This window comes from Mustelus asterias, chromosome 13, assembly GCF_964213995.1.
Source record: "Mustelus asterias chromosome 13, sMusAst1.hap1.1, whole genome shotgun sequence".
NCBI classification, from domain to species: domain Eukaryota; kingdom Metazoa; phylum Chordata; class Chondrichthyes; order Carcharhiniformes; family Triakidae; genus Mustelus; species Mustelus asterias.
The window spans coordinates 106,863,048-106,887,915 of NC_135813.1; the positions used below are offsets into that span (position 1 = coordinate 106,863,048).

Here is a 24,868-nt window from a genome sequence, read left to right on the forward strand (position 1 = left end):
GATGGTGCACTGGAGCATTTATACTGAGTTTTGGCACAAGTGATAAAGCCGTGGTGAATTGATCAGTGTCTGAGGCTAGTGGTACAGTTGGTAGAGTAAGATATTCACAGATCTTGACTATCTTGAGGTCATTAACCATCTTATGGCAGTACTTCCAAGACTTCTGGCCTTGACTTCTGGCATAGATATTCTGAGTATATGTTTGGCGGGCCTACTGCAGATACAGGGCATGTCTCTTTAGTTGCACCTCCTTTACCAAGTCTCCAGTGCAGAATCCAAAAACCTTGAAGCCTGGTTCATTCCCATGTTGTGCCATTCTTCTGTCTTTCTCAGATGTGCCAGCTCTCACAATTCAGCCAATGTCTGCTCCAGTAATAATGCACCTCTCCTTTAAGAAGTGCAGGCTGTTTGTAACTGGTACTACCCATTCACGATTGTGGACCCCTGGTCAAGCATCCAGACAATCAACAGGTTGGATGCTGCAATCATGTAAAACAGCAGGCTGAAAGGAGCTGGTGCTCTTCCTGTGTTGCAGTCAACAATTGCAGGTTAATCACACATCACAACTTCAGCTCCAATTTTGGATTGGGAGTGAGGGTGTTTCTATTGAATTTAGTGCTGGAAATTTCTTTTAAGATAAGTTGCATCAGATGATACCATACCTTGTGATTAGAGTGGGCTCAGTAATATCCTATTGTTGAATTGCACAAGACAAGCCAAAGGGATTCTGACACGTTGCATAAAGTAACATTTTAAACAAATTCAGAACATATTTTAAGTCCAACATTAAAATTTTTGACTTCAAGTAAGTAATATTTACACTGGTTTTTCTCCAGTAAAAGGATTTAGAGATTTATCCGATCAACTCAAGAAAATCAGACCAGAAGTAGATTTAATTTTTTGCAACACGCTGTAACTACTATGAAGCGATACAATTTATCTGCTCTTAAAATTTACTTCAACAGAAATACTATGTAGTGTTGTCATCCAATGTTTCAACCTATAGCTCCTACATAACCAAACCATACCTTAATTGCCATCTTACAGTTCAGGGGTATACTTTCAGCCTCATGAGCATCTTGCTCATGCCTGTTCCCCCTGCTGTACTGCAAAAAGAAGAGTGGGGAGAACAAAAAGCAAGCATATGCTGACCCAGAAGAATTGACTGATCTCAAAGCAAGCTGCAAAGAAAGGGAACCAAAAACATTATCTAATGTAATATAAAGTACAACTAACAAACTTAAAATAATTTCAACAAATTACAAATTGAAAATGATTCCAATATTTTAAACAATTCAAGCTGTCTCCCACCAGTGTGTTGAATTTTGAAGTACTTCTCCATTCCATAATTTGATTCTTCAAAATTGAAGGGAAACCTCCCTTTTGGAGGAAATAATTCTTGTTCTAGTTTTATTAAAAATTGCTTCTCTGCCTCCCTCTCCTGAAAACCCTAACTCAGGGCGGATTACTGCCACACAGCTTGCAGCCAGCTTTTGGTACTTTAATGTAAGCAGCCAATCTCCAAATATAATGTTAAACAGTGAATGTTTGAATGTTGTTGTGGGGATGAAATTAAACCTGAGCCATATTCTGTCCTTATCGCAAAGTTAGAAGTGTACTTTGCAGAAATCCCTCACTCATCAATGTGAGGCTGGTGAAGTTTTAAGCATCGACAGCACAATCCCAAGAAGCCTGCCCAATATCAACAGCCAGGGGTGGACTGTTAGCAAGAAGCCATCACCAGAGACCAAAGGGATGTTCAGAACTCAGCTAAGTTGAAGAGAATTCGGAAGGACTGCACAATCAGGGAAGGAGGATCACAGACGGTGGAATCATAAACATTTCTTGTACTTCTGCACCTCCTGGTCCGACAAGTCAAATAAAGTTTTTACATGGTCTATTGTGCCTCAGACTCTTGCACCCATCAGATTGGTCTAAAAAAGCCACAATGGCGACCTCAAGTAGGTCTCTGCATTAAATAGTAATCAAACCCCTCATGTTGTCATCGCCGGATTTAAAGAAGGATCCCATTCGTTTTCCTGGTTCAAAAGAGGTTAAAACCAGAACTTATGAGAGGAGAGCGGGTCCTCAGCAGTTAAATCCCATGTGTGATTTTAATTGTCTACCTGGTTTAAATCTACCCTTCAGTGTCACAAAGGAGGTGCTAATGTAGATGACTTACCCCTTTCTCTAAAGGATCAAACCATAACTCATCACCAATTCGGGATAAGGCATGTAATGCCTTTCCAAATGCTGTAAAATATAAATACCCTTTTTTTAAACATTATGCATTACTTAAAAGGGAATAAGACTTTCAATTTCCTAAATTCTGATGAAAGGTCAACTGAAACATTCAAAGAACTTCAAAGAACTCACACGGAAGGCAAGCCACAGTAACAATAGGGCTTATTTGAGGAACTGTACTCCTCGCACTCCAGCCCTCAACTGCTGTAGGGGTGGATTCCCAGGCATCCACCATCTTGTGCTCTCATACCGAAGTGTGATGCTTCCGTGACAGCCCATTCTATGGATACGGCGATCGCGAAAGCCTTTTTGAAATTTAATTGCTCCTCCGTCAACAATTGTTGTGGCGCTAAGTGTCCCTTCAATAACTTGCACAACTTTGTGAATGGTTTATCAGCTGGTTTCTCTGGCTGCAGTATGTCCCTTAGGACTCTGAATGTTTTACTCCCACTGCGCTCAAGAGTGGATCACCTCCTGGTATCTTCCCAATATTTCATCCAAGCCTGAACAAGCTTCTGTGAGTTGTTTACTACTTCCCAATTTAGTCTCAATTGTTTCATCCAATCTCTTCCAAACAATGCAGGGTAATTCCCTTTTACGACATACAAGGGTAGACATGCACAATGGAACACACTGGAACAACAAGGTCGTCTTCAATATTGTTCACTGTAACAAAAATACTGAATTTCTCTATGTCAGCCGACCATGTCTCAGTCACCTCTTGGAACTCTCTAGTGGTCCCAAACTTTTCTGCCATTTCGCCTTGGCGGTGACAAGGTTTCCCAACTCAGCACTAGGCTCAAAGCCTGTTCCTCCCGGGCTGACTCCTGGCTGCTGACTACAGTCCCTCGACAATCGCAGGAATCCTCACTTGTCCTGCAGTCCTCAGAGATCAGCAGCGGCCATAGCGAACAGTTCCACTGCTGGACCCCAAGTCCGAGTGCCTATTTCCTTCCCCCACTGTCTGTCTGACACTTACTGTGGCCAGCACATGGTTCTGAACGTCCTCCCAAAGCGGTGTACTTGCCATGGGTCCTTCAATGGTCCGCGGTGGAGAAAGAAGGAAATCCTCAATCCTCCCTCACAGTCGCAGAACCAAGGCACCGATCATCGTCAACAGTGTTAGAACATAGAACATAGAAAATCTATAGTGTTAACTCTGAGACTATCAGGGGGTTAGCTCCAAAGAATTCACATGGACACATGGAAGGCAAGCCATAGAAACAATAGGTTTTTATTTGAGAAACTGTACTCCTCACACTCCAGTCCTCAACTGGCTGTAGGGGCAGATTCCCAGGCAGGTCACCCCTCGCCCCAGGTCACCTGACCCGTCTACGGCCCACAAACATAACAGTCATTAATAATGATGAGACTGAAAGGTGATTAAACAGAATGTAAATTCTATTTTTACAAGAAATCAGAGTCAGACGTAGAGGGTAGGTATGACATATATCTTTTCCAAAAATAGGACTGATGCATAAAGGTCAGAGAGAAGAAAGCAAAGCATTTGACAAGGTCCCTCATGGCAAGCTGGTGCAAAAGGTTAAATCACACAGGATCAAGGGTGAACTAGCTAGATGGAATCAGAACTGACTTGGCCATAGATATTCGGCCTCTGATCTTCGGGTAAGCGTTCTCCAAGGCGGCCTTCACGACACACGACAACAAAGAGTCGCTGAGCAGAGACTGATAGCCAAGCTCTGCACACATGAGGACGGCCCCAACTGGGATCTTGGGTTCATGTCACACGATCTGTAACCCCCACGACTTGCCTGGGCTTGCAAAATCTCACTAACTATCCTGGCTGGAGACAATACACATCTCTTTAACCTGTGCTTAACCCTCTCTCCACTCACATTGTCTGTACCTTTAAGACTTGATTACCTGTAAAGACTCACATTCCAACCATTATTTTGTAAATTGAGTTTGTATTTTTATGTGCCCTGTTTGTGAACAGAACTCCCACTCACCTGATGAAGGGGCAGCGCTCCGAAAGCTTGTGGCTTGTGCTACCAAATAAATCTGTTGGACTTTAACCTGGTGTTGTGAGACTTCTTACTTGGCCATAGAAGACAGAGAGTAGCGGTGGAAGGGTGTTTTCTGAATGGAGGTCTGTAACTAGTGGTGTTCCACAAGGATCAGTGCTGCGACCTCTGTTGTTTGCAATATATATAAATGACTTGGAAGAAAACGTAGTTGGTCTGATTAGCAAGTTTGCAGATGGTACTAAGATTGCTGGAGTTGCAGATAGTGATGAAGATTGTCAGAGAAAACAGCAGGATGATAGATAGGCTGGAAAATTGGGCAGAGAAATGGCAGATTGAATTTAATCCGGATAAATGCAAGGTGATGCATTTTGGTAGATCCAATTCAGGTGGGAGCTATAAAATAAATGGCAGAATCATCAGGAGCATAGACACACAGAGAGATCTGGGAGTACAGGTCCACAGATCCTTAAAAGTGGCAGCATAGGTGGAAAAGGTGGTGAAGAAAGCATATGGCATGCTTCCCTTCATCAGCCAGACATCGAGTATAAAAGTTGGCAAATTATGTTGGTTATATAAATGTGGTGAGGCCACATTTGGAATACTGTGCCCAATTCTGGTCACCACACTACCAGGACGTGGAGGCTTTGGCGAGAGAACATAAAAGGTTTACCAGGATGTTGCCTGGTATGGAGGGGAGATTGAATAAATTGGGATTGTAATCCCTGGAAAGACAGAGGCTGAGGGGCAACCTAATAGAAGTTTATAAAATTATGAGAGGCATAGATAAGGTGAACAGTTTTTCCCAGGGCAGAAATGACAATTACAAGGGGGCACAAGTTCAAGATAAAGGGGGAAAGGTTCAGTCGAGATGTGTGGGGAAGTTTTTTACATAGAGGGTGGTGGGAGCCTAGAATGCACTGCCAAGTGAGGTGGTTGAGGCAGACATATTAGCGACATTTAAGACTTATCTGAATAGACACATGAACAGGTGGGGAATAGAGGGATACAGGCGGTTGGTCTAGATAGGACAATGTGATCGGCACAGGCTTGGTGGGCCGAAGGGCCTGTTCCTGTGCTGTACTGTTCTTTGTTCAGTGACAATCTTGAAACAAAATTAAATCGCTGTCAAATCCAGGGTCCCCGATGACCATAGGTGAACTGCGCAACCCAGCTCCAAAATGTATTATCCTCGATAATCACCTCAGACGCAAATAAATATGTAATTATTTGCAGTAATTATACATACAGATTACCATTCAGTAACAGTTCACGTTTTGAAGACTACCTTTCAGGTGGTTTCCAGGTATGATGCACTTCATGTTCGAGTGTACTTCAGGTGTTGTTCACACCAGCACCAGGTCAAACTGCCCAGTTCTCCTTCACTTGCTACCAACACCACAACCATTAAATTTAACAAGCAAGTCAGTAAAATTACTTCAAAATTAAATGTCAATTTGGGCGTCGGAGCTTCGTCGATAACCAACAGCCGCTTAAACGCCAGTTTTGGCGCCTCGTTCGCCCGTCCTCCAATTTCGCCCCGCCCCTTTCGCGCGCTTGCCCCGCCCATTCGCCCGTTTTCCCCCGCCCATTCGGCCCTTCACGCGCTTGCCCCGCCCCGTCACCCCCATTCGCCAGTTTGCCCCGCCCACCCAACGCCCTTCGCCCCGCCCTTCTCCCCGCCCATTCACCCATTCGCTCCGCCCACTCTCCGCCCTTCTCGCGCGTTTGCCCGGCCCACTCACCCCGCCCACTCCTCCGGCCGTTTGTCCCGCTCAGGTTGTCCCGCCTCGAGCGCTGGCGGTTGTGCGGGTCATGTCCGAACCTGGTCCGTTGACAGTGAGAACCACCCGAGCTCTCTCCTCGCCGCTGGAATCAGAGCTCATCGGCTCTCTGGCACACAGCGGTTCCGATTCTCCTGATCAGCTGGACCTCCCCAGCGGGGTCACAATTCAATCTCCTGGCACTCTCCCGAATGATCACAGAATATGGACATGCCATGCCCGCTGGTTCGTTTGAAGCTTTTCCTGGCTGGTGGGCACCGCAACCGTTGATCTGCTGTGTTTTTTATATTTTAATTTGTTTTTTCATTGCAAAATGCTGAGGAGGCTGGACGTCTAATATAAAGAGAGAAATGCTGGAAACTGTGGTGTCTGGCCCCTGTATGGGGCGATTGGTCGATAGGGGCAGATGATCCAAGAGATCAAGTTGGGGGGTCACCCTAGCAAGCCCGGGCTTTTTCCTCAGATCGATTCCAGGGTGGTGGAGGCAGGCACGCTGACATCGTTTAAGACTTACCTGGATAGTCACATGAGCAGCCTGGGAATGGAGGGATACAAACGATTGGTCTAGTTGGACCAAGGAGCGGCACAGGCTTGGAGGGCCGAAGGGCCTGTTTCCTGTGCTGTACTGTTCTTTGTTCTTTGTTGATTCGGGGGGACACTGACGGGCAGGCACGAAACTGCAAGTATGTTGTAAATAAATGTTAGTTGTTTAATACCCAGCTACATTGGCAATGAGGATAAAACAGGTGTGTGGTCCCAGGACTGTGAATGCAGAAGCCGTTGGAATTCAAGGTCAAGATACAAAACAGAAGTATGCCGCAGGAAAAATGCCTTTATTTGGTTGATTAGATCCCTTTGGGGTGAATGGGATCAAAGTTTATGGGGAGAAAGCAGGATTGGGCTATTGAGTTGGATGATCAGCCATGATCGGGATGAATGGCGGAGCAGACTCAAAGGGCCAAATGGCCTCCTTCTGCTCCTATCTTCTATGTTTGATGCCTCTATTGATATTTGGACACAGTAGTTAGAAAGTCTAGGTGATTATTTTATGGCCAATGGAATACAGGACGAGAGGAAGAAGAAGGCAATTCTTTTAAGCACGTGTGGGACCTAGACCTGCAGCCTAATCTGCAACCTTTGTCCTCAAACACACCCAATTCAAGTTCATTCTCAGAGATAATGGAATTGCTGAAGGCACACTATCATCCAAAGCCCTCAGTCATCTTCCAGCATTTTAAGTCCCTAATTCCATAGGGAGAGCCCCAGGAGACACCATTGCAACCTACATTACGAAGCTAAGGCAAATTGCAGAGCACTGTGACTTCGGCACCACCCTGAGCAATATGCTGAGAGATAGCTTAGTTTGCGGAGTCAATAATGAGGCCATCCAGGAAAATCTGTTAGCAGAGACAGTGATGGAGAGCACTAAGAAGGGTGCACAGGAGTGGAGACCAGGCAGAGCAGTCAGAAGAAAAACCACGATTCAAACAAAGCAATAAGGTACTTTGCAATTGATGAACTAGTGGATGTCAGAAATTTTGGAAGCGGACCGGGCTGGGTACCAGGAGCTGTTGTGGCCAAGACAGCACAGGAGTGAATTGGACGTACAAGATAGAATTGTCAAGAAACATGTGAACAACTTAGGGGAACTAGAGTTGTCCCTGCAGCCAGTAATCGGCTTGAAATAATATTGCCAGCAGGAAACGTTGTTTGCTGTGTGAGTAGTGAAGTACCAAGTCAACCTGTGACAAGAGAGCCTGTTGTCACCACAGAAACAGATGAGACTGAGTTGCCAGTACCTTTGGCGATACCAGTGCAACAGTTTCTGCAAAAAATACTCTAGCAGAAGCACTCAGGTCAGTGGGGTAATGCTGCTCTGCCAGAAAGCGGAAACCACAGAGAGTCTATGATGGACTGTTTGAAAGGGTTAAATGTTAAATTTATTGGGGACTGTATAATTTAACTGTTATCATTGTATAAAAAGGACTGAGAGGGGCAGGAATGTGGTGTCTGGCCCTTTTAAAGGGCAATTGGCCAATGTGGTCACATGACCCAGGAAAACCAATCAGGGGACCAGGGTGGGGGTTCATCCACGGAAGCAGGGGTTTTGCCTCGGATCAATTTGGGGGTCCGCTGACTGTCAGCCACAAAGCTGCAAGACTCTGTAACCTAGCATGTTGTAAATAAACATTATTATTTCATACCTAGCTGATGAGCCGAAATAAACACTCAGCAGCTCAGGTGAAGAGAGAAAAACAGTACACATTCGAAAGATCATCGACCTGTTGACCATCCAATTTCCTTTCCTGACATGTTAGCTGACATTAGAAATGGTTTTCTCTCTTCAGGTACAATTCCACTCCATTTCAAAGCTACTGCCACCATAGACTGAGGCCATTCATTCTGTCATGTCCATACCAACTCTGTGTTAGATCTATTAGTCTCACTCCCTGCCTTTTTCTGACAACCCTGCATTATTTTTTCTTTAATTGCTGATCCAATTCCTTTTTAAAAGTGAAAATAGAAAATGCTGGATAAACTCAGCAGCTCTGGCAGCATCTGTGGAGTGGAACAGAGTGAATGTTTCAGATCGAAATGACCCTCCGACAGAACTGAAGAAAGGCAGAAATGTCCCTTTTTAAAGCCATGATTGAATCTGCGTCTCAGATCCTAACCACTCACTGACGAAAAAGTTTTTCCTCAAGTTGTCCCTGGTTCTCTTCGCAATTGTCTTTAACTCTGTGTCCTCTGGTACTCAAACCTTACTCCAATAGGAACTGCTTCTCCCTACTTTCTATACTCTGTCCTGATACCTCATGCTTTTGAACACCTCTATCAAATCTCCCCCATTCCCCCATTCATGCATCTTGTGTCTTTGCAACTACTGCATCATTTCCAATCTCCTTCTCCAATGTCCTATGGAATCATTTTCCAAAACCATCCTCATCTGTTTTTACAGCTCTATGTTGAATGTCTACAGTCAGAATTCCGCCCCACAACAGCACTGATCTGGACCCTAGTAAGGGTCTGTGACTGTGGCACATCATCCCATCACATCCTTCTGACATTGAAAACACAAGTTCTAAACAATTATAGCATAAGTCAAGTGATAGCAGAAAGTTTAGAAAAGGCCATGCCTAACTATTTAACCAACCGTCACTCATTTTGAATTGAATTGTTTTATTATTGTTACATGTATTGGGATATAGTGAAAGGTATTGTTTCTTGTGAGCTATACAGACAAACTTACCGTTCATAGAGTGCATAGGAGAGAAGGAAAGGATAGGGTGCAGAATATAGAATAGAATAGAATAGAATCCCTACAGTGCAGAAGGAGGCCATTCGGCCCATCGAGTCTGCACCGACCACAATCCCACCCAGGCCCTACCCCCACATATTTTACCCGCTAATCCCTCTAACCTACACATCTCAGGACTCTAAAGGGCAATTTTTAACCTGGCCAATCAACCTAACCCGCACATCTTTGGACTGTGGGAGGAAACCGGAGCACCCGGAGGAAACCCACGCAGACACGAGGAGAATGTGCAAACTCCACACAGACAGTGACCCGAGCTGGGAATCGAACCCGGGACCCTGGAGCTGTGAAGCAGCAGTGCTAACCACTGTGCTACCGTGCCGCCCCACGGTAGTGTTGTAGTTACCGATAGGGTGAAGAAAAAGATCAGCATAATATTTATACTTATTTATTAATCACAAGTAGGCTTACATTCACACTGCAATCAAGTTACTGTCTAGTCACCACACTCCGGCGCCTGTTTGGGTACACTGAGGGAGAATTTATCATGACCAGTCCACTTAACCTGCACGTCTTTGGACTGTGCGGGGAAACCGGAGCACCCAGAGGAAACCCACGCAGACACGGGGAGAATGTGCAAACTGTACACAGACAGTTACCCAAGCCGGGAATCAAATCTGGGTCCCTGGTACTGTGAGGCAGCAGTGCTAACCATTGTGCCACCTTGCTGCCCCAGTAGCACAGTGGCTAATTACTGCTGCCTCATACTGTCAGGGACCCATGGGTCACTATCTGTGTGGAGTCTGCACGTTCTCCCCATATCTTTGGGTTTCCTCCAGGTGCGCCGGTTTCCTCCCACACTCTGAAAGATGTGCTGGTTAGGTGCATTGGCCCTGCTAAATTCTCCATGAGTGTGCCCGAACAGGTGCCAGAGTGTAGTGGCAAGGGGATTTTCAGAGTGACTTCATTGCAGTGTTAAAGTTAGTCGTGACACTAATAAATAAACTTCAACAAAAACGTTAACCTTAGTTACAATTACTCATTTTTGGTTTTAAATTACCTATTTTGACATATGTACATTTTATTTATAAGTCCATAAGTTTATATAAATTTCCAATTACATTCTTGTCAATTAGAAATGTGACTCTATTTGTGTAAGCTGTGGCTATTTGGTGGCTCTTGCCTCTTAATTACAAGGTTCTTGGTTCAAATCCTACTCTAGGACTTGAGCAGCAAAAGTCGAGGCTGACACTCTAGTGCAGGACTCAGGAAGCACCGCACTGTCAGAACTGCTGTCTTTGGGCTGAGACATTAAACCGAGGTCCTATCTGCTTGTTCTTGTGGATGTAAAAGATCCTGCAGCACTATTCAGAGAAGAGTGTCTTGGCCAATGCCACATTGATAAATGTTGGGGGGGGAATAGGGATGTTCATCCGTGATGCCAACACACAGTGGTACTGTGGTTAGCACTGCTGCCTCACAGTGCCAGGGACCCAGGTTCAATTCCCGGCTTGCATCACTGTCTGTGCGGAGTCTGCACATTCTCTCCATGTCTGCGTGGGTTTCCTCCGGGTGCTCTGGTTTCCTCCCACAGTCCGAAAGACATGCTGGTTAGATGCATTGGCCATGCTAAATTCTCCCTCAGTGTACCCGAACAGGCACCGAATTGTAGCAACTAGGGGATTTTCACAGTAACTTAATTGAGTGCCTGCTTGTGACACTAATAAATAAACTTCACTTTAGCAGAAGCTAGCAACGGACAGAAGTATTTAAAATTCGAAACAGAGACATTGCCAACTCTCGTTGTTCTAAGATTGTCCAATTGAGTGCGCCGTAGGGACCTGTTTCTAAACTGGAGAGTGATTGGCTGAGTGTTTGCTGGGTGCTGAGTCCCTTCACTGAGGAGCTGCTTTGCGCTTAGTCGATTGGAAAATGGTGAGTTACAGACTCGGGCTCCAGCGATTGTATCGCTTTAATGCTCCTCGCCCTGACTGAAAGTGTGAGTGAGTTGAAGCTCAGTGCGGTTGATCTGAGAGCTGGATCTGAGAGCCCGGGCCTGCCATCAGTATCTGAGGCCTGCGGTGGGGATTTGGAAACTATCACATGATGTCCGTCAGCTGGCTGATCCTGAATGGAAAGGCAGGCAGGAGTAGGTGGTTTTTAGGTCAGTTTGTGAGTGACAGAAAGTAAGAGAAATCTCCTCGGCGTTCCTGATGTAGCTGCCATACACTATGTATATATTCCAAAATGTCCCCATTCATGATTATTTTAATTAAAAAGGGCGCTTTGCCTTCTGGAAAGATGATTGACCTGGCGTGATCTCTGTAGTACTTTTTCGTAATCCAGATCTTCCATTTAAAAAAAACTGCGGTTAGTTTTTTGCTCTAGAACAGAGGCGTAAACCACGGAGAACAGGCCGTTTAATATTAAAGGAAGTGGTGGTAACCCTCCTGTGTACTTCCTAAGTTGAGGCAGAGTTTTTTTTACATGAGAAAATGAACGTGTGTTTCAGTGAACATTAAAAATTGACAGGCAAAAGGGGAGGTTGTACGTGCAAAAATAGCTATCTTGTTTAGGATATTTAATTTGGAGGCAAGTAGAAAATGAGGTACTGCTGGTTCTCAGTCACTAACTACAGTGTAATGACAGTTCTGATGCAAAAAAATCAATTTATTTCAGTTGTGATTTTTTTAAAAAATCTTGTGGAATATAAATGTAATTTGAAATGCTTTAATTTATATTTTGTGTTGAGATTAATATCTCTGAAATAGAGGATTTTACAGTCATGCAACTCAATAGTTTTCTGATAGAAATTGGTCCTTTAGAGGAAAGATTGACAATGTTGGGCACTGTAAATATATTTTGGTTAATTGAGTACATATACTCTATATGCCAGTTAATAGGTTTGTTTTTTGGGGAAACTTATTTACAGGGACTATTTCTATGGCAACAGTCATATTTCCTATCTACAGCCATTCAGTTTGGGTATATGTCAATATTTATAGCTCACATATTAGCTGCCTCCTCCTCTAAATACTTCTGTCCACACCGTCCTGTATCCAAAGTCTCTTCTGGTTGTATCTTCTGTTGTTTGCAAGCCATTTTATGTTTTTTTGCAAGGCCCCGGTAACTGATGTTGGCAGTGTGACTGATGGGGAGAAAGCTGTACTCTGCAGGAAGCTATCAAATAGACTGATCAGGTGGGCAGAAAAATGGCAAATGAAATTCAGTTCAGAGAAATGTGTAATGTAATTGGGGAAGGCAAACAGGCAAGGGATTACATAATAAATGGTACAATACTGAGACGTGTAAAAGAATGTATATTTTAAGATTATGTTGACAGATTCCTGAGAATAGCAGACAAGTGATTAAGAAGGCATTTGGAATACTTTGGGTATGAGTGAGGAGGCTATTCTAGAACTGTAGAAGCACTAATTAGGCCATAGCTAAAGTGCTGCATGTCTTGTTACTGCATTACAGGAAGGATGTAATTGCACTAGAGAAGGTTCAGAGGACATTTATGAGGATGTTGCAAGGAGTGGCAAATTTTAGCCATGCGGAAAGGTTGAATAGCCTAAGTTGTTTACTTGAACAAGGCTAAGGAGAAATTTAATTGAGTGCCCAAGAAAGAGTGGAAAAGAAGGACGTGTTTTCCTTGGCGACATCAATAACCAAATGACTTGGATTTAAATTGGCTGATGAATTAAAGGAGAGTTGAGTATTTTCATCGCGAGGATGGTGGGAGTCTGACTCTCTTAATCGCATTTTGATTTTAATGTTTTAAGTTTCCTTTCTGCTTTGTCTTTTGTTTCGGGTGGTTCCCTTCCTTTTGGGGGCTGCTGTTCTTGCTTTGCCCCTGAGTTTGTTTAATTTAATTCATTTGATTTACCCAAAAGGTGGGTGTCTGAAACTCGCTGCCTGAAAGGCTGGTAGACACAAACATTTTAATAAATACTTGAAGCACCATAACCTATTGGGCTGGAGACCAAGAGCAGCATAGTGTACAGAAGCTACAACTTGACTCGTGCAAGTTCAAACTCCAGTTACAGGCTAGGGATACATCTCTGGATATTATTATATTTATAAATATATATACCTATACTCTCTCTCTCCCCTCCACTAATCAAAAAAATGTGATGTATGTATCTCACAGGAGAGCAATCATTTGGTGAAGGAACTGGTGGCTTTCCATGTTGGTTCATGGACATCTGTGATGCAAAAATACAAACATACTCCAGTATAAAAGCATAGACCACAAGAGGATTTTAGAAGGTCTTGATATAACTGGAACACTAAGTGCTATCTTTGCAACAACTTTTAGAAGTGTTTTGTGTTGAGCAATCATGAAATTGTTTTTCTTGATGACTTTTGATGTATTTTCCCTCTGACTTTTGTTTCATTTTGTTTATTTTAACTTTGATCATATCCCCAATCTCCGTTTTATGCCTACAATTGACCTTCAATTCATTAAGGCCTGTCACAGAGTAAGTTACTCTTCTTGGTGGTGGTGAAAATTGTTTGTGCCAATAACTTTGGTAGTGTGCAGACTAACAGTTTGCTGTATATGGTATTTAACTTGCAGGCCTAATCCAAGCAGTTTGTGGATTGATATTTCCTTTGACTTTATTGCAGAGATTCCCTAACTGTTTTGCTGAGCCCACCCTACCCTTCAGCGATTCATGTTCCCTACATGCCCCCTCTTCCAAGTAACAGTATTTTGTATGTCCAAAGAAGATTGTAGAGTACAATTTGTCCTGGGTTTCAATAACTAGGAAGAAAATTGAGAGCTCAAAATGGCTTCAGTCATGTATGGATTCAACCTCAAAGTTAACTGCTTCAAGGGTCTTTCATGTCACAATTGAGAGATATGACAGAAATGTTATTCAGCATGGGATGTTTTGAATCCCTGCTTGTTTCTAGAGGTGAACATTGGACCTATAAGAGCTGTTTCTGGTGCAACAATCAGTCACTAAGCACCAGAATCTAGTACATTCAATATGTCTCATTCAAGCATCCCTTGCTGTCTTGACATTGCCCCAAAATGCACATGCTGCACAGGAGACTATATTGGCTCTCATTTTTGGATGGCAGGCCCACATGTTCTTCCCAGTTTGGGAACCTCTGCAGTATTATTATAATCCATGTTTATCAGTAATCATACAGGTTAAAACAGAGTTTAATTCTACGGTCAGATTGAGAAAATTACTGATTTACTAAGGTTAGCATTGGGAGAGGAGAAACTGTTCATTTTCCATCCAAAGGGTATGTGTTCAAAACTCCTTTACTTCTCTACTTCCCCTCTTTCACCCCCTCCACCACATCATGTGCAGCTATCCTCGAATAAGCTTTAGTATTCTTTTTCAGCTAATCGATTAAGAACTCTTGCTTCATATTGTTTATACTGATGTAAACTTCCAGTTAATCAATGAAAAATTACATTGGCAATGACAGTAGAAACATCCACAGTTGAGATGGCTTTGAAAAGATATCAGCCTAATAAAACCTTAGTTTATGAAGGTGAGTACCAGCTGTTTACATTTCTGTCCCTGTGAAATGCCTGCTGTTGCATTTATAAAAATCTGTCATGTTACAGCAATTGTAGCATTTCAGTTTTTTGGGAAAACAAATACATTTTGCAGGATTGCTTTCTGTGGCTTATGGTGTGAAGTAATGCATTGTTAATCTATTCTGCTTGAGGAGGGAGCAGTTATGTTAAAGATTAAGAAGTTAGTGGGGAATCTGGTATCCTAGAAGTAAATATCCTTGCATTCCACAATATTGACAATTAAAACTTCACCTTTGCGTTTAATAACACCTTGTTTAATTTAAGATGCCTGTCATCAGTGTATTTTGTTTACTTGCTCTCCCCTTTACCCTGTGGCAAGCTGAAGTGTCATAATCCTGCATACTATCTAGCAAACTTGGTCAGTTTGTTAGTTTGCTTTTAGATTTTTGTTTTTGACTCTTTCATGAGAGATCTGTTTGATTACCTGAATTAAGTCTTCATAGAATGAAATCATAGAAACCCTACAGTCCAGAAAGAGGCCATTCGGCCCATCGAGTCTGCACCGACCACAATCCCACCCAGGCCCTACCCCCATATCCCTACATATTTACCCACTAATCCCTCCAACCTACGCATCTCAGGACACTAAGGGCAATTTTTAGCATGGCCAATCAACCTAACCCGCACATCTTTGGACTGTGGGAGGAAACCGGAGCACCTGGAGGAAACCCACGCAGACACGAGGAGAATGTGCAAACTCCACACAGACAGTGACCCAAGCCGGGAATCGAACCCAGGTCCCTGGAGCTGTGAAGCAGCAGTGCTAACCACTGTGCTACCGTGCCGCCCCAATGTATGGATTGCTGTATGCCAAAAGCTGTGTGTTGGTACTTGTTATATAGTGGTATGGGGTAGTTTGCAATTAAATCCTCTCAGTTGACTTGCAAATATTCCACCAAACCTTTTGCACGTTTTTGGTTTGCTTAAACTAACAATTGCAACAAAAGTTTTGGCTTTGCTTTTTCAGAATATCTTTTCTTCCTTGCTGGGTTACAGTTCTACACAGTCAATTCCATGCAGTAGTTTTCATATGAGCCTTGACAGTGTCATCAGGATATTTTACCATCACAAGAGCCTGATCCTGCCTTTGCTTGAAATCCAAATACATCCACTTACAGTTTCTGGATCGTGATCAGAGGAAGGAATTTTGGCCAATCTTCCCCTTCCTAACCCAGGGCTGATGAGGCCAACTGCATGTTCTAACCCTCTTTTACTGGTACACTGACTGAGAACCATCTCAGTACAAACCACCTAAAAATGTTGTTCTCCTGTAATCTAGTTCCTAATTGGATTAACTTCATGCATGACCAGAAGTCTAATAGCTTGATTTTTGTGATTGCATTTCAATTTTGAAATAAATTGTCTTTATGTGCAGTACAGAGCTTATGATTAATTCTGATCTATTAGGCCAGAATTCCAAATTGGGAGTGTGACTGGTTCATTAAGAACACACAATACGGTCTAAAACCTTGTTCACTAAACTTTACATGAAGTGGCATTCTGGAGGCTTCACAAGCTGTTTCCAAATGCACAATTGCCCACCTCTACAAGGTAAATGAAGTTGTTTTTGTGTGGTAATTACTGGGGAGACTCTTTACTTATTCTTGTAAGAGATCCTTAATCATTTGATTCAACACCTACCACATAAATCATATCTAGTTTAGGTGTCCAAAAAGTTACCTGAAATGGTCAAGCAATTCCCATGATGACTCAAATAATGGAAGATGGGAGCAATCACTTTCTTTTCCTGTTACGAATGGTGTCACGCAAGAATATCTCTACACCAACATTCGAGATTTTGTTTGCTACAATGCTTCTTGTGGTTCTCCATGATCTCTTAATTCGGAGTAAGATCAGATTCCAGACTGATGAACATCTCCTCACCTTGGACTATAAGCTAACGTGAAGGTGCTAGAAGAATTTAATCTTGAATTTCTATTTGCTGTTATGGGCCATTTCCAGGATGATGTGCAAGATGTCATAAACTACCTTGCCAGCAACATGGCATGACCATAGATCTTTAATTGATAGTGGTACTCTTTCAATCCAGGCAAGGAATATAGGTCAGCAAGGTTTTCACACTTCAAGTTGTGTAGCACCACCTAGAGAAATCCATATTCATACAGAAGCATCCTGCAGAATTCCCAAAGCCAGCTTAGCTTTTGGCAAACTCCATGAGCTGAGTGCTTGTATAAGGGTGGCACATGGTTATTAGCACTGCTGCCTCACAGCGCCCTGAACCCAGGTTCAATTCCGGCCTCGGGTCACTGTCTGTGTGGAGTTTGCACTATTCCCGTGTGTGTGTGTGGGTTTCCTCCGGGTGCTCCGGTTTCCTCCCACAGTCCAAAGATGTGCAGGTTAGGTTGATTGGCCGTGCTAAATTGATCCTAGTGTCAGGGGGATTGGCAGGGTAAATATGTGAGGATACAGGAATAGGGCCCGGGTGGGATTGTGGTTAGTGCAGACTCAACATACCGAATGGCCCCCTTCTGAACTGTAGGGATTCTATGATAAGAGTTCCAGGCTGCAGGTCGAGCTGAAAGGATGCTCAGTGTACAAAAAATTACAATTCTGACCCTGCTTTGTGGCTATGAAAGTTGGGCAACATGTTCATACATTGTTAGGATGCCAAAATGATGATTGATCAAAAAGCAAGACAAGATCCCTGACAGGAAAGTTATAAAGCTGGTGTGCCGTGCACAGGTGCTTTAATCATAAAGACATGGGTACAATGGGTATCTTCACCCATACTATTTTTTTTACCCTTTTTGGGGAATAGCGGTGGAAGGATTTCTGAGCTGATTATCAGCCCACTAAACCTTGTTAAATGCTCCTTCTATGGCTGGGAAGCCCTGGCTATTTGAACCCAGAGCTTTTGGTCCAGTAGTAGGGATGCTACCACTGTGCCTCAAGGCCTCCTTGGTACGATAGTCAGGACATGTTCAGCAGACATTTGCTCTACAAATCCTAAAGATCTGCTGTGGTATATTGACACTTGGGAGGTAAATTCCTGATGGTCAGTGAAAGAAAGATATAGACTATTTAAAAACTACTCTAAAGCAATACCAAATAGACACCCAAAAGTGGGAGCAACTTGAAGATGATAAAGCATGGTGGGAAAAAAATCATCCATAAAGGCACCTCTTACCATAAGGTTTATCACATTTGCTGTGCTACATGTTAATGCCACCTGAGAAATTTTTGTTTGAGAAATCAGTTCCCAATCTGGTTTATCTTGGATCCACTGCTCAAATCACAGATACTCATTGAGTTTTTTTGGGGGTGGAAATGATGGATCCCATCAGTCTGTGAATTCAAGGGATGAATTAACTGTTTTGGCTTTGAGCTTTATTGCATTGACAATCATTAGCTACATTTTGTACATTGCTTACTTTATTTCCATCTTAATCATAATAGGATATTACAAGATTCTAATTCTGAATTAGTTTTTGAGTCAGTGTACTGATTTATTGATGTTTCACGATTAGTAAACAAAATTCTAATTGAATCTTGAGCTCTACTGATATTTCATGGGTGCAGCATATTTTCCTGGGGATTTAAGTGTGCAGTAAGGTTCATGAATAACTTACTTTATTTCCTTCTGTTTTTAAAGTTGGTGCTAGTCTTGGGAGATCTTCACATTCCTCACCGCTGTAATACATTGCCAGCCAAGTTCAAGAAGCTGTTGGTACCTGGTAAAATCCAGCATATCTTGTGTACAGGAAATCTTTGCACTAAAGAAAGTTATGATTACCTTAAAACACTGGCTGGAGATGTCCACATTGTCAGAGGAGATTTTGATGAGGTAAGTGGTGCTTTGTTTTCGAACAAATGGTGCATTTTCTGACTGCAGTACAAATCAATAATTTTGATTGAATAATGAAATGTAAACATGGAAAAGAATTGCTGTCGTGTAGGTAAAACTTTCCCCACCACCCCCAAACCCCTCATGAAATTATTGGCTCCTTGCTAAAATAGTGTATCAAAGGAACAGCTTTCCAACAGTATTGTGCTAAGTATGTATTTGTAAATGAATGTTGACAAGCTATTTCACCACAGAGGATTAGCACAGCTGACATCCTTGGATTTTCACCAGAGATGCTGTAGTGCCCCACTATTGCAATGGTTGAGATCAGTGAATCGAGTGTATGCCACTGAGTTTTGAATGTTACTATATGACTCAGCTACTTGTTGGATAACTTAGTTTTATTACAAAGGAGTGAATGAAAGCAGTTCTCCAAATCTGCAGAGCAGTATTACTTGTGCCAAAGTGCATGGATAAGCAGCACCATTACTTAAGTGCAGTCAGTACTACGTCAAAAGTTGAATTAGCGAGCTGACCCAGCCATGGTCTTGATATTTTTATTATGGTACAGACCTACTGAAAATTAGACATGAAGGCTAATCTTTCACCATGGTTCTCCATGTAATGACATTCCTGGTCTATTTCCTCTGCTATTAAGTGGAACGGATACCTCATTATTAAATCCCAATTTCCTCTACTGTTTCCTCTGCACCAGATCCTGCTTTTCCCATTAACAGTTCTTGCATATTTTTGAGTACTATTCTGTCCAATGTCACTATCCAGGAGTCTGTTTTTAAACACTTTTCACATTCCTTAGCAAGATAGAAGAATGCGTTTACTTGGTCATTTTCACCTCTAGCTATATTTCTTCCCTTTGCAACATTTGTTATTGTTCTTTCTCAAATGGATACTGCTACACCTTGCAATATTAGAGCAAACCGCTGCATTCAACTGTGGTTGGTCTGGCTGGAAAAATGGTGGATACTCAAACTCTCAACATTTTAAAAACATGTCTAATGGAAGCTGACTGACTGATTCCACCAAGAGAGCAGCCTAGTAGGAATACCGCTTGAGATGAATGTCAGGCTTTTTTGCATTAAAAAACTGGTTTTAATCCAGGCATTCCAGAAGAGAAGGAGCATTGCCAGGATGGAGATTGGTGGAGGGGTAAAGTGTAATAGGGCAGGTGCTGCTGAACGATATAGAGGTTGCTGTAAACTGCCCCATTTAAAGCATTTGTCACAAAGTGGAGAAACCTAACCACACCATTGCTGATTTGTCACTATATTTGCTGTGGCGTATTCTATTTATAAATAAAGGAGAATACAGAGGATGTTATCAGTAGCGATCAATGCACCAGACAGTTAAATTTGCCCCAGATGTCTTAAATCTGGGTCATTATATTCATTTCCAAAATGAAGTAATTTTATGGGCAAATTCAAAATTTCTTGCTTATTATTTGCTTATACATGTTATGAATTTTATCTGGTACTTGTATAGGCTGGCTAAAGAAATAGGATCAACAAAAGGAGTTTTTTCTCTTGTGCTGCTTGCTAATTTTATTGATGATCATTAAATTCTTCTCGTTGATCTAATACAATGGCCCAGATCTTCCAGTCAGCAGCAGAGCAGAAACACTGCTGCTGACTGAGATTCTAAACTGCCCACTTCTCTTTTTATGCTGATGTGTTAGGACTTTCCAGTCCCGGTTTGAATCCGGTGACAGGATGTGTCAAGAGGCCGAGTGGCAAAGCAGTGGAACCATGCCCCTTTTTTCATCGTGAACTGAAGGCCTGTCTTCACTCCATTGACTTGAAGAGTTTTTAAATGGATCTGTCACCTGTGACACTGCTCACACCTTCCCTTCCTTCACTCACTTTTGGCTAACCTTCCTTGGCCCCTCAACAATGCTAATTTTCCCGTCCCCCTCACACCCTCGACAATGCTGACTCTTCTGACATTGGCTGGTGAGGAGCCAGGAATTCCAGAAGGGGAAATGGTGTGCATTGTCAAGGTGGGGCGAGGGGCAGTGTAGTGGGGTAGGTGCTGCTGAGCTGTATTAGGAGTTCATAGAATCCCTACAGTGTGGAAGGAGGCCATTTGGCACATCGAGACTGCACTGACCACAATCCCACCCAGGCTCTATTCCCATAACCTCACATAGCTACCCTGCTAGTCCCCCTGACACTAGGGTCAATTTAGCATGGCCAATCAACCTAACCTGCACGTCTTTGGGTTGCTGTGAAATGCCTTGAAATTCCAGCTGATTTTATTTAAGAGCTGAGCAGACTTTATACCTGTTAGGAAAAGCTCCAAGTCAATGAGTTCTTTTTAAACAAAACATGATAAACAGCTCAAGTCTGTATGGTTTTAACATCTACTCCCATTGTTGTAGGGACTGGTGCAGCTGTCCAGATAGGGCAAAACCAGCAATCAAACTTAAGCTTCCCACTTAAGTACTGCACATATGCTGCATCAGGACTCCCTTCGGGTCCTAAAGTGCATCATCATTTTAAAGTTGACATTCGTCGCTCCTTGTATTGGAAAATTTAGGCCAATATGTTGTTAAGGCAACTCTCTAATGCCAAACTAATTAAATTTTATTGTTTGCCTCTTCAATTTTCAATTCCCCTATCCAGTAATTAGTATTCTTCTAACTGCAGCAGGATTGAAATGGGAATCACAGTTGGTGACCGTTAGAACCTATGCATTGATCTCTTCACTAATTAAAGGTTGGTTCACAGAAGTTTATTCCTCCTCAATATATAACCAATCTTGTCCTCTTTTTCAGAACCTGAATTACCCAGAGCAGAAAGTGGTAACAGTGGGGCAGTTCAAAATTGGTTTGATCCATGGTCACCAGGTAATTCCCTGGGGTGATATGGCCAGTTTGGCTCTGCTGCAACGACAACTGGATGTAGATATCCTAATTTCTGGTCACACACACAAGTTTGAAGCCTTTGAGCAGGAGAGCAAGTTCTATATCAACCCAGGCTCTGCCACAGGCGCATGCAATGCACTGGAAGGGTAAGTATGCTGGAATATCTGGTAAATTCTTGGCATGTTAGTGACCATTTACAATTTCTTACCACTCATAACATTATTTAGAAAAGTGCATCTCATTCATTCACACCTACACTCTTTCCTGTTCACTACAGTGTACAGGTAGTCTATGAATGAGCTGCTCCAGGCAAGAACACTCACTTCTGCTTGAAGGAAGAGTCTGAAAGCTCGTTCTTTCACTGCATTTGGAGAAAAATCACAATTCTAGCTTTCTATTCAATCCCACCCCAATCAATTCCTGAATTGCGACATGGTAGCACAGTGGTTAGCACTGCTGCTTCACAGCTCCAGGGACCTGGGTTCGATTCCCAGCTTGGGTCACCGTCTGTGTGGAGTTTGCACATTCTCCTCGTGTCTGCGTGGGTTTCCTCCGGGTGCTCAGGTTTCCTCCCACAGTCCAAAGATGTGCGGGTTAGGTTGATTGGCCATGCTAAAATTGCCCCTTAGTGTCCTAGGTAGGGTAGAGGGATTAGCGGGTAAATATGTAGGTATATGGGGGTAGGGCCTGGGTGGGATTATGGTCGGTGCAGACTCGATGGGCCAAATGGCCTCTTTCTGCACTGTAGGGTTTCTATGATTTCTATGATTAATCTATTTCATCACCAATCCTGACTAATCCATTGATTATAATGGTGGAAACCAATTGGCTAAATATGAATACAGTTCATCCAAATCTGTGGGAGGTTTAATGTTATTTAACCTTCTGAAGTCCAGGTTACTGAATAATGCAGTTGATTGAGAAACTTTTTCAAATGACTCTCAAGTTGTGACACTTTAGGGTCAGTTTGTAACATTCACCTTCTGAGTAAGAAAGCCAAGAATTCACATCCCAATTAAGTAACTGAGGCCCTGAGTGCTTGTTCTGTATTTCAAGTGAGCATTAAGGATTCTGTGACACTTTTTTTTGAAGAGTAAAGAGTTTAGCTGGCACCCCAGTCCATGTTCTTTCTTCATGAATGTTACCAAAACAAAATTAATTGGCTGTTCATCTCACTGTTTTGCGACATTGTTAAAATTACTACCGTTGACTGTTATGAAGAACTTGGGATGTTCCAAATATATAAGGCACAGTATCAGCGCAAGCTCCTTGCCTTGACCAGGGGAAGAAAATATATTTAGGCAACAAAAATATTACTGCATAAATACTTGCACATGATAGCAAAAGTCAACAGTGAAAAATTCCCCCTCATACTACTTTCTACTCCTAAAACATGCAGATAAGTGCATTCATTGAAATGAGAGTATATGGTCATGTATAAGCATTTAGTCTGTCCATTTAAATCCTAACCTAAAAACTGAACTATACTAGCAGAATGTGCTCATTTAGCTGATACCTTAATGAAGTTAATTCACACTATTAAGAATGACCTTGAGTGGAATGCAACATGTGAAACTTAAGTTTGTAGTGAGATTTGATTTAATTGGGCACAGTCTATTATGGTACTAAGAATTTGTAAAGAGAACATTTTTCTTGCATGGTGGTCATAGTTGAAAAAAACTGATGCTGTGACTTGTGTACGTAGAAAATAACCAGTTTGTGTTCTTTCCTTTCCAGCAATATCATCCCGTCATTCGTATTGATGGACATTCAAGCATCCACAGTAGTCACTTACGTTTATCAGCTGATTTCTGATGATGTAAAAGTAGAACGAATTGAATACAAAAAATCCTAAATTTGTCTTGGCTGCTTTTTTTACAGTTTCATTCCTTGTTACTTTTTGAGTCATTTTTCCTTTTGAACCTTGATCACGTTAACAAGTCTTTAATTGTATTATATATTGTGAATTGTAAGTTTTAGTTCCACTAGTACCAGTTGTTAACTATTCCAGCAATACGAAAGGAACCTTATTGCACACACTGATGTAAGGTTAATTTAGATCCTTGCTGAAAAGGATGCTATGTTCTTGAATTAGAGGGTTTTCATTTCTGTAAATATTTCCTTTCAATGCTTACAGTAATGGAGTAGTGCATCATGTAATATGCATGAAATTCTTTGCCAAAGGATTTTGTTTCTGCCTTTGTTTGAAGCCCCACAGCTCCATGTAAAATGTTTATCTTCCTTCCATAAACGCTAATAAATGTTATTTCAAATGCTGACATTTTATAATTGTTTTCTATTTTGCTGAAGAAAATTAATGAAATGGAGTTGGGCATTTCACAATCTTTTTGTGACAGATTTCATAAATTGGTTTATAATTCTGTTTGTATTTTTCTATTAACTCTTCTTGGCTAATCCATATCTTAGAATGTATTTATCATGAATCAAAATATGGTTTCAGTTATGGTTCTGTGTAACTATCTAAATTTGTTAATCAAAATTTGATATTTGATGGATGGCGAAGGTGAAAAATTGTTAGGGTTTCAAATGCTAGAATATTGATATTAAAATTTAATGTTTTGATCAATTTAATTTGAGATCTGAATATTGGACAGCTAACTGGGGAACTGAAATAAATTTGGCTGGTTAGTTGGCATGGTGGGAGTGGGGTCAAGTAAACACATGCTGGAAACTTGCAGTTAAGATGAGTTTGGAGGCTGAGGTGAAACTAGAGAGTGAGTAGGTTCAGAGTTAGGACCGGGGCAAAGAGGATTTTTATTTGAAGGTCAATTTAAAATTGAAGGTACCATGTAATAGATTCATGAATATGGTCAGAGCATGGGTCTCAGGATAAGTAGCAGAATGGATAGCTGGCTAGCTTCATGATCAAGAAAGCAGAGTGTAGTGGTAAATGTAGCTCTTCAGTGGTAGAGGTAGCAAGTGGGGTCCTACAAGGATCATTGCGAAGACCACTGTTTGCAATTAATAACTTTGGAAGTAAAAATACAATTTCTAAATTTGCAGATGGCACCACATTTGGGTGGGATAGTCAAATTGAGGACCACAACAAATTATCTTTATGGGGTAGAAGGATAAGGGAATCTCAATATACAATTAACACCTCAAAGTAGTGATGCAGATTAATGAGGCCATTTTAGACAAAAAAAAACAAGCTCTTGTATTTATTTCTAGATGGGTAGAATTGAAAAGTAAAGTTATGCTAAACTTGTTAGACCTGTATGCCTGTGAGGAAAGGATGACCAAGCTAAATTTCTCTTTGAAAAAGATGGCTGAAGGTAACCTAATAGAGGTCCTTGGTGCTTCCAGTTATGAAATGAAGAGCAAAG

The 24,868-nt window shown here is 42.1% G+C and overlaps 1 protein-coding gene across 3 annotated transcripts; it reads left to right on the plus strand.

Annotated features, from left to right (window-relative positions):
* The first annotated feature begins 11,112 nt into the window (after positions 1-11,112).
* Positions 11,113-23,800, plus strand: vps29 (VPS29 retromer complex component). Of its 3 annotated transcripts, none has more exons than XM_078227461.1 (4): positions 11,113-11,204; positions 18,449-18,640; positions 21,432-21,667; positions 23,259-23,800. In XM_078227461.1, the coding sequence occupies exons 1-4, from the start codon at positions 11,202-11,204 to the stop codon at positions 23,374-23,376; spliced, it is 549 nt and encodes a 182-aa protein (XP_078083587.1). In that variant the 5' UTR covers positions 11,113-11,201; the 3' UTR covers positions 23,377-23,800. The 3 variants fall into 3 exon arrangements, with proteins under 3 accessions (XP_078083587.1, XP_078083585.1, XP_078083586.1); XM_078227459.1 differs by lacking the exon at positions 11,113-11,204 and adding an exon at positions 12,750-13,753; XM_078227460.1 differs by lacking the exon at positions 11,113-11,204 and adding an exon at positions 14,634-14,786.
* The last annotated feature ends 1,068 nt before the right edge of the window (positions 23,801-24,868 follow it).

Coding starts and splice junctions, on each gene's coding strand:
- vps29 (XM_078227459.1), top strand. CDS start 13,712: ATGCCTACAATTGACCTTCAATTCATTAAGGCCTGTCACAGA. Junction 13,754..18,448: donor TCATTAAGGCCTGTCACAGA/GTAAGTTACTCT, acceptor CTGTTTTTAAAG/TTGGTGCTAGTCTTGGGAGA. Junction 18,641..21,431: donor TCAGAGGAGATTTTGATGAG/GTAAGTGGTGCT, acceptor CCTCTTTTTCAG/AACCTGAATTACCCAGAGCA.